At 37.4% G+C, this 9,824-nt stretch overlaps 1 protein-coding gene across 1 annotated transcript; it reads right to left on the reverse strand.

The window, feature by feature from the left end:
- Positions 1 to 2,308: 2,308 nt before the first annotated feature.
- Positions 2,309 to 7,616, reverse strand: LOC102268613 (olfactory receptor 6M1). The gene is made up of 2 exons (XM_005895485.2): positions 7,505 to 7,616; positions 2,309 to 3,464 (listed from the first exon to the last, which is right to left on the reverse strand). Exon 2 carries the CDS (start codon positions 3,432 to 3,434, stop codon positions 2,487 to 2,489), a length of 948 nt encoding a protein of 315 aa, XP_005895547.2. The 5' UTR covers positions 3,435 to 3,464; positions 7,505 to 7,616; the 3' UTR covers positions 2,309 to 2,486.
- Positions 7,617 to 9,824: the final 2,208 nt, after the last annotated feature.

The following is a 9,824-nucleotide window of genomic DNA, read 5'->3' on the forward strand; positions in this document are numbered from 1 at the left end:
TTTCTTCTCCAGGGGATCTCCCCCCCCCCTCCCCCCCGAGGAATCGAACCTGTGTCTCTTTTGTCTCCTGCGTTGGCAGGCAGATTCTCTACTGCTGAGCCTACAGGGAAGCCACCATATATAAAATGGCTTGCTGCTGCTGCTGCTAAGTCGCTTCAGTCACGTCTGACTCTGTGCAACCCCATAGACAGCAGCCCACCAGGCTCCCCCATCCCTGGGATTCTCCAGGCAAGAACACTGGAGTGGGTTGCCATTTCCTTCTCCAATGTTTGCCTAAAAAACCTGTGCACATTCTCCTGAAGCTTTACATCATGTCTAAATTACCTATAAAAGCTAATAATGTAAATGGTATTTAAATAGTTGCCAGCACGTGGTAAGTTTAAATTTTGCTTTTTGGTAGTTTCTGGAATTTAATTATTTTTAGAATACTTTTGATTGATGGTGGGTTGAATCAGTAGGTATGGAACCCATGGATGTGGAGGGTCACTTGTATGCTACTTTAGTTGCAAAAGGGATTTTACAGAAGTAACTCAGGATGTAGACTTTGTGTTGGTGACATTATTGTGGATTATTTGCCTGGACTCAGTCCAGGGAAATGAGTCCTTAAAAAGGAAGAACCTTTTCCAGCTGAGTCAGAGAGGAGATGGAAAAGGAAGGAGCAGAGATCTGACACATCAGAGAAAGGCTTGCCCCTCCCCTGTTGTTAGCTTTAAGGTGAAGGGAGAGGGGGCCATGAGTCAAGGACTGCAGTACCTTCTAGAAACTAGGACTGGTCCTTGGCTGATAGCTGGCAGCAGCAGCATACTAGGACCTTGGTCCTAAATTTCAAGAACAACCCAAAATAAGAAGGAAATGGATTTTCCTCTAGGGCCTCTAAATAGGAATGCAGTCTGCAGATGTTAGTTTGGTGAGACCTGTATTGGACTTCTGAGCTACAGAACTCTAAGATAGTCAATTTGTACTTTTTTAGGTGCTAATTTTGTTATGGCATCAATAGGACACAAATGTAGTAGATCTCAAGACCCCATCTTAATTAATGTCTGAGTATGAATACAGAGCAGAAAATTATGTGAATGCTTCATTCCTGATGATTCTGTTCTACTTTTGCGGGACTGAACCCAGACTCTCGGCAGTGAAAGTGCAGAGTCCTAACCACTGGACCACCAGGAAATGTCCCCTTCTACCTTCCTGTGATCTGTAAACATTTGTCCACTGCTCTACCTTTTGACAGACAATATTCTTTCTTTTTGGATATTGTTCTTTTATAATATGCTGAATCCATTTTGAAGACAGTACTTTCTCTTCCTGATCTTGCATGACAGATTCTCTGCCAATTCTTAAGGTTTTCATCTTTGTTTGTGTAGCTGGAAGATTCATGACCACGCTGGTAATGACTTAATTTTGATCTCTGAGATGCCTATTGTCTTCTCCCTTTTCCTAAACTCTCTCTCTTTTTAAATTTATTTTTTTATCTTTTTGGCCTTCCCATGCAGGATGCAGGATCTTAGTTCCCTGACCAGGGATTGAACCCTTGTCTCCTGCTTTGGGAGCACAGAGTTTTAACCACTGGATTGCTCAGAAAGTCTCTTAGGCTCTCTTTTTAGATGCTTGTCCCCATTGTACCTGTATATATGCATATAATTATATATATATTTTAAAAACTAGTGATGTAGTTGGGGAAAGACACTTAATCTCAGTGAACCTCAGTTTTCTCCTCTGTAAAATGGAGATAAAAACATCAGCTTCTTAGGAATTCCCTGGCAGTCCAGTAGTTAGGACTCCATGCTTTCACTGTCAAGAGTTCAATCCCTGGTTGTGGAACCAAGAGCCCTCAAGCTGAGGTGGTGCATGGCAAAAAAAAAAAAAAGAAAGAAAAGAAAAGAAAAATCTGCTTTCAAGGTTAAGAGGGTTAAATGTACATGCTTAATTACATGTACAAACACAAGTTTATGTTACTCTTCTTCCCTGTTTTTGTATTATTATTATTTACAGTATTTGGCTGTTAGGGATGCTTCCCATTATCTTGTAAATTCTTAAAACACTCAGAAGATTCACTTTTAGTTACATGTAGTTACATGACTTAGACTATCTCTGTTAACCCTACTTTAACTAAAAAAAAGAAAAAGGAAAAGCACAAACCATATTCCCCATTCCACAGATGAGAAACTAAGATCAGAGAGGTTACTTGTTACCTGATAAAAAAGTGATAGAGTCAGGCTTAAAATTAAGGTTTTCTGACTCTAGTTCAATATTTTTCTTTAATTCATTCAGTTCTGTGTGTGAGACGGCCCAATTAAGGTTCAGACCATATTATTTTCTGAATGTCTGACTTGTCTGCTCTGGACCTTGACTATAATACTTTGCATCAGATGAGGCGCGAAACTTTTTCATTTCTTCTTACATATTTTTGATTTTATGGTCTTCAAGCATGCCTTACTCCATATTGTGTCCAAGAGTTGGAAAAGCCATTCTTAGCAAGCAACCTTTCAAGGTTTCCTGTGCAATAAGGACACAATTTTGTTGACTGCATCTCTCAAAACTTCCTTTACCTTTTCATTCCTTAGACTATAAATGAAGGGGTTCAAGAGAGGGGTCACCATTATGGTGAGGACAGCAGTCACTTTATCAAATTGCAGGGAATGACTCTGGCTGGGTCTCACATACATGAAGATGTTGCTCCCATAGGCAATAGAAACGACAGTGATGTGAGAAGCACAGGTGGAAAAGGCTTTCTGACGCCCTTGGGCCGAGGGGATGCTCAGGATGGTAGAGATGATGTAGGTGTAGGACACAGTGGTGATGAGCAGTGAGGTCAGGAGGATGAGAGAAGACAAGAGGAAGCTTATCATCTCAAGGAAATGAGTGTCTATGCAGGCCACCTGCAGCAGAGGGGCGATGTCACAGAAGAAGTGATTAATCTCCGTATGGCAGAAGGGCAGCCTGGACAGCAGAATGACTGGGCAGAGCACGGACAGGAAGGCCCCCACCCAGCAGCCCAGAACCAGCAGGAGACACGCCCTGCTGTTCATGATGATGGTGTAGCGCAGGGGCTTACAGATGGCCACATAGCGGTCAAAGGACATCACCACCAGCAGGATGAACTCCACGGTCCCCAGGAAGAAGAAGAAGTATGTTTGGCTGATGCAGCCTGCAAGAGATATGGTCTTCCTGTCGTTGAGGAGAAAGGATAACAGTTTTGGGGTAACTGAGCTAGTGAATAAAATGTCCAAAAATGACAAATTACTGAGGAAGAAGTACATTGGGGTTTGGAGGCGATTATCAGCCCATATTAGGGAAATGATGACTCCATTTCCAGTTAGAGTGAGCATGTAAGTAAACAAGAGGACCACGAAGAGGAAAATCTGAAGCTTCTGGAGAGCAGGGAAGGCAGTCAGGATAAATTCGGTCACCGTGGTCTGATTCTGCACATCCATTGAGTGCAGAGCAAGGTGGGCAGCATGCCTCTGAAAAAAAAAATAACTGAATATAAAGATGAAAGTCAGAATAAATAGGTTTTAAACTCCCAATAGCATCGAAAAGATGCAGTAGAAAGAGCTCTGAATGGAGAGTAAAGAGTTATTTGTTTCCATCCTGTCTCTGACCCTAGTAAATGTAGGATCTTGGATAAATGACACTCGTTCTCCAAACAGTCTTCCCATATTTAAAATTTTTGGTTGATGGAAACTATCTTCATAGTTCCCTAAAGCTTGGTGACTTTTTTATTCTTTTTTATACAATGCTTATTTTCTACTTTCCTCTTTCTGACCTACTGTTTTCCAAGCTAAGTTCTGAGCATAAGAGGAGAAACCTACTTGAGAATCCAGTCAATCAATTTGGAAAACGGAAAGTTAATAAAGCCGAGTTAGTTTCCTTGAGGATTTTTTTCAACTTTTCAGGTATTGCTTAAATCAAAGAGCAGAGAAATGAAAATTGTACAGTCAAATGAGAGGAAATATATCTTTGTTTCTATTGATACTTACATTTGTTATTGGTATTATGTGTTGAGTTAATATAATATCAGGTTGGGCACATATTATTTTAATTTAGTAGTAATTGAATTCTCCATAAAGTTCTGCGGTATTTATTTATTTAATTTTTTTGGCCTTGCTTCGAGCCTTGCAATATCTTAGTTCCTCAACCAGGGACTGAACCTGGCAGTGAGAGCACTGGGTCCTAACCACTGGACTGCCAGGGAATTCCCTATGGTTTTTATTTTTAAAAATTTGCTATAATCATATATGTTTTAAAATATCTACACTGTTATGGAACTAATAATATATGTATCATATGTATGTATAATATACAAGGTCAATAATATATGTATCATAATTTGTGAAACCAATTTTATATATTTTGAAAACCATCTTTGGGCAAATGGTCCATGTTCTTCTCTTTTGTTCTTTGCAATGTTATGTCTATGGCTACGTGGAGAATAGACTTTACCCTCCCATTCTCCAAATGATTCTAAACAGGTTTCTGCAAATAAGACTTCCATACCATATATTCTTTTCAGCCACTGGATGATCACATTATTAATAGTAGTTCAAAAATGGCCACAGAGAGCCTTCCCTGATGGTCCAGTGGTCTGGGAACTAAGATCCCACATGGCTTCACATTGCAGCCAAAAAATAAAAAATAAATATAAAGGCTGCAGATAGTGTTTGAAGCATTCAGCTTAATCTCTGGATACTGCTCAAATTTGCTGAATATCTATTGCATGCCTATAGAATGCAGTCGACCCACTGTCCTTTGTTGTAATATTTTGTGAATAATCTTTTAGTTTCAAGTTAAAAGAAGAAAATTATGAACCCTGAGCTGGGTTCTTTCTAAGCTTAGAGCCCACCTGGTTCCTCTTTAAAGGAAAGCATTTTCCTCAGGCTCTAGTTGGGATACATAACTCCTAGCCGCTGTCTTTGCTTTAAAGACATGCTTTTCTGAGCAAATTTCCATCTGAAAATTTGGCTGTGACTTTTTCTGCCCCTTCATTTGCTTCTTCATTTCTGTTCAATACTTATTTATTGTACAAATCAAACAATCTGTATTATTTTAATAGTAAGAGTTTAGTACTCACCTTCCCTGTTTTAAATTAGGAAACATTGGTTTTGTAGAATTATTTGAAATTTCTGAGTAAGTAAATTCCTTTACAAAATGCATAATAGCTTCCATCCATTTAAGAGTAAAAAAAATAAAATTACTACACATTTAAAAAAAAGAAATAAAGTGCACAATAAATGTAAAAAAATAAAAGAGTAAATTTTGAACATAATTGGATCTGAACAACTTGACTTGCTGGTGAATTTGTAGGAGAGCTCTTTTTATGTTCTTTTTAATCCTTGGCCCTACATCTATAAATGAGTATTGATCACCTACATATTCCTTTCCAGTCTAAATACATCTTTTACTTCCAGTGAGGGTCAGCATCCTTTCTACTCAAGCGACTATTCTTTGGGCACAAACAGCACTCATATTTTATTAAATAAATAGATCAGAATTGATGCACTCCCCCCCATGCAAAAGGTTGCAGCTGCTCAGCAAAGGTAAACTCAGGAGCCTGCATTTCATGTATCAAATACAGATTGTATTATAACTGTACCCTCCTGGTGAATGTCATCTTTTCTTTTGCTGATAATGTGGCATCCATGTAGTTCTATTAATAAATAACTGATTGCTAAAATGTTAAAGCTAGGCATGAGAAAGGAACCCAAACACCAAGGTGACTAACTGATCTTTCAGGGTTTAGAGACAGGGTCTCAGGAAGGAAAAAATCTAGTATGAAAGAGAACAGTGTACAATTGCAAGATGCATTATTCCATTTCTCTCATAATCTTCCAAATTGTTTCAAGGAAATTTGTTTCATTTTCATGTTATCAAAGTTCTCTGAAGAGTCTCACCAACTGAAATAAGGTCTTGATACCAGTAGGAACTCTTTCCATCACAAATATTCTAATATTCACTCCTCCCCTACTGCTCCTGCACCCAGATAATAAATCTCTCAGCTGTTTACTACTGCAGGAAAGTCATAATTGTATCGGTGAAAAAGTCTTAATGTTATTGAGGTTTGTGTGTGTGTGTGTGTGTGTGTGTATTAGTTGCTCACTTGAGTCTGACTCTTTGCGACCCCATGGACTGTAGCCCGCCAGGCTTCTCTGTCCATGGGATTCAGGCAAGGTTACTGGAGTGGATTGCCGTTCCCTTCTCTAGAGGATCTTTCTGACCCAGGGATCAAACCCTGGGCTCCTTCATTGCAGGTAGATTCTTTACCATTTGAGCTATAGGGAAGTTGTTCATATTGAGGTTTAGTCTAATAATAACATAGAACACACTTTATAGAGAAGTAGAAACATTTTAACCTTCCCTTTCTTTAGCCCGCCACACCTTCATCACTGAGCAGGAGACTGACAGGTATCTTAACAGAATACAGTAGGTGTTCACGAATCTACGTCTCATCCATTCTATTTATTCTTCCATTTATCTGGTAAACCTCCTCTATAATATCCTCTATTTTTCTTCTAGCCTATATAGTCTTTGATGGCCCTGATAGGAACCTAATTTCACTCTGATGTTGTAAAATTTGAATAATTTGATATCTTCAAAGTATTATGCCATTTTTTAACAATAAAAATATGGGATGTTTGAACTCAGAGTTGCTCTTTGCCATGGTTGTCACAGGATCATATACTTTTGGGAAAAAATGAGATTGGGAACTTTCTATTTGGCCTTATTTAGGTAAAATACACTTCTCTGAGAAAAATTAAAAATGCTCTCCTCTGTAGAGTCTCTCAAATTCATGATAGTAAACCGCCCCCCAAGTTTGTGTTAGCCTTTTCTATTACAAATGGTCTGTATTAGATCTCAGGGTCCCATCATGTCCAGCACGAAAGGTTCTGGACCTTGACAACCTGTGTATTACAATTTAATTATAACCTTGACAAACGTAGGCTTTCTTTTTCTGGTTATTTTCCTCACTACCATTTTTTCTGTGGATCCTGAAAATTTGCATAAAATTGCACATTTCAAGAATTTGGCCATAGGAAAAAGATGGGGAGTATAGCAGGTCTTGGAATCAGAGAACTTGTGTTGTATTTCTTGTTTGGCCATTTAGAAGGTCAAGATCTTTAATAAGACTCTAAAGCAGCCTGGGTCTTGTCTTCCTCATCTCTAAAATGAGGATGGCTGTCATGTCAGATTGATGGTCCTAACCTTGATGTTCTTTAAGAACATAGGGCTGAAGAAGGATGAAGAGAGAAGGACTAAGATGTGGAGATGGGTATATCTGAGATGCTATCAGGAAAATGTGAAAAAGTTCAATTGTAACTGAGGTACATTAAACACATGCATTTACATAGTTATAGTAAAGGTATTACATTTGACTTTGCCATCACTAATTTTTTTGGCAGGGCAGTAATTGGACTTTAACTTACAAAATACACATGCAAACCCATGTATTAAGACTCAGACTGTGTAAAATATAAATATAGATACATGCAAAATAAAATGTACTTACATTATACTGATTGTAGAACAGCTGATATTTTCTTCATTCAAATATGTTAAGAACCTCAAAATTGTGGTATTTTCTTCTCAAGGCTTCCATCCATTATTCTTTACATTCTTTTATTGCTTCAACTTTGAATTCCATATAAGTTTCTCTCAGTCTTACTCTGAGACTCTTTTCCATGTAATATACATCTCTTTCTTCAAAATCACACCCAGTGGTTATTCAGTTTTTGCTGAAGTACTTCATCCACCTCCACTGAATGAAAATCTGTCCTTCTATAACCTCTGATGATTTTTTTCAGTTTTTTCTTATTCCTAGGAAAAAAGTCTAAGTTTTGACTAATACTAAATTCCAAGTGTTATTTTATTATTTAATCATCTATTTTACACATTTGGTGAATCTTAATCCAGAATGTTTTCCTGAGTTTCAAGCAGTATGTTGTCTGGATCACATTTTTGCCAACAAAGCAGAATGGTGAGTTTATTGATAAAGTCAGACCCAGGGAGTTTAGTGATAAAGTCAGACCCAGTGCATTAAGAGTAAGTTCTCTGACTTCCAGTTTCTATCTCTGACAAAAAGACTCAAAGACTTTCTGCCTGAAATCTTCCTAAATCTTAGATTTTTTTTCTCACTTGTAGGGGTGTAATTTCCTGTCTACTCAGTTAATTTTTATATCTTCAGTGGCTCCATCCAGAAACGTGGAACTCTTCAAAACCACAGACTCTTAGGTTAGAAGAGAACTAAAGGGCATATGAGATAGTCTGGTGCTAAAATATTCTGTACTGTCTCTGTTGTCTAGTGATGTGAAACTATTTCTAAAGGCACATCATTTCACTTCAATGATCTTGATCGTCAAAAAACTCATATTTTCATTCAAACTGTCTAAAAACTTCCTTCATTTTGTTTAGTCACTCCTGTTCATTCATCAGGCATATTGTGACTTGATTTTAGACATATCTACTTTATTTTCTTTCCCCTGGAAATAATATTAGTTTCTGGATATTGAAGTGGTTCCAGTATTACAGATTTTACAGTCATATTTAGAGGTTTGGTCTAGAATGGCTCTTGGGATTCTAGGATTAAAAAAAAGGTTAATTATTATTATTGCAATCCTGGGATGTTAGAACTGAAGTTACTAATCACAGTTAGAAAGTTAAGGTCTCCTAAGTGACTCTCTTGGGTGTTTATTTAAAGTAAAACTTAGAGATAAGCTTAAAGTGTTAATGAACTAAAAACTTGGAACACTTACATAAGAAATGTTTGCAATATGTTGAAAACATATTAAGATGCTTTTCAAACTGAGATTATTTATATGCTATATGTCTATATACATATTTTTAAAAAGTATTTGATTGAGATGTGATCTATACACAACAGGCATGTTTAAGGATATAAATTTGTTGATTTTTGACAAATTTATAGTCACATAGCCACCACCACCATTACAGCAGTGGCTTAAAATATCTATTTTACCTCAAATATTTCATGTGGCCTTTTGCAGGTCAATGCGGTCATGTCCCTACCTAAGCACTGGACAATCACTGATGTGTTTTCTGTACATATAATTTTGATTTTTCAGCTTTCTAAACATAAACTCAACCTGCAGAATACAGTTTTCATGTAACCTGGGCTCCGGGCTTAATCTGAGTGTTTTAGGCGTCAGTAGTTTCTTCATCACAGTTTCCTTATTTGTTCACCAGAAAATGGGCACCTGAGTTATTTTCAATTTTTGTTTATAATGAATTAAGCTTCTATGAACATTTGAGTTCTTGCTTCTATATGAATATTTGTTGTTCTTTCTTTTGGACTCGTTCCTGGGAGTTCAATTACCGAGTCACATGGTAAATATGTTTAACGCTATAAGAAACTGTTAAGGTGTTTTCCAGAGTTGTTCTGTTATTTTTCTTTGTATCAGCCACTGTGAGAGTCTCATTGTTCCACACCATTGCAAATACTTGGTCTTTTCAGTTGATTCCTTTTTAAGTGCATAGATGGTGGGATCACCTAATTTATCCTCATTTTTCATCTTTGTTGAGGTATATTTCACAGTAAATTGGACATGTTTACAGGGTACAATGTGATGATTTAGCACACACATCTTCTGTGAAATGAATATCACAGTTGGGTTATTGAACAGATCCTTCCCCTCACATAGTTATGATTTTTTTGTGTGTGAGATCTTAAAGTCTACCATCTTACCATGTATCAAGCACACAGTACAGTATTATTAACTACTGTCACTATGATCTATGAATGCCTGGAGGTTATTCATCTTATAATGGAAAGTTTATGCCTTTTGACCAGCATCTCCTTATCTCTCCATTTC

This window comes from Bos mutus, chromosome 29 (assembly GCF_027580195.1).
Source record: "Bos mutus isolate GX-2022 chromosome 29, NWIPB_WYAK_1.1, whole genome shotgun sequence".
NCBI lineage: Eukaryota > Metazoa > Chordata > Mammalia > Artiodactyla > Bovidae > Bos > Bos mutus.

Excerpts from the sequence above, each read along its gene's own strand:
- LOC102268613 (XM_005895485.2), bottom strand. The coding sequence starts at position 3,434 with ATGGATGTGCAGAATCAGACCACGGTGACCGAATTTATCCTGACTGCC.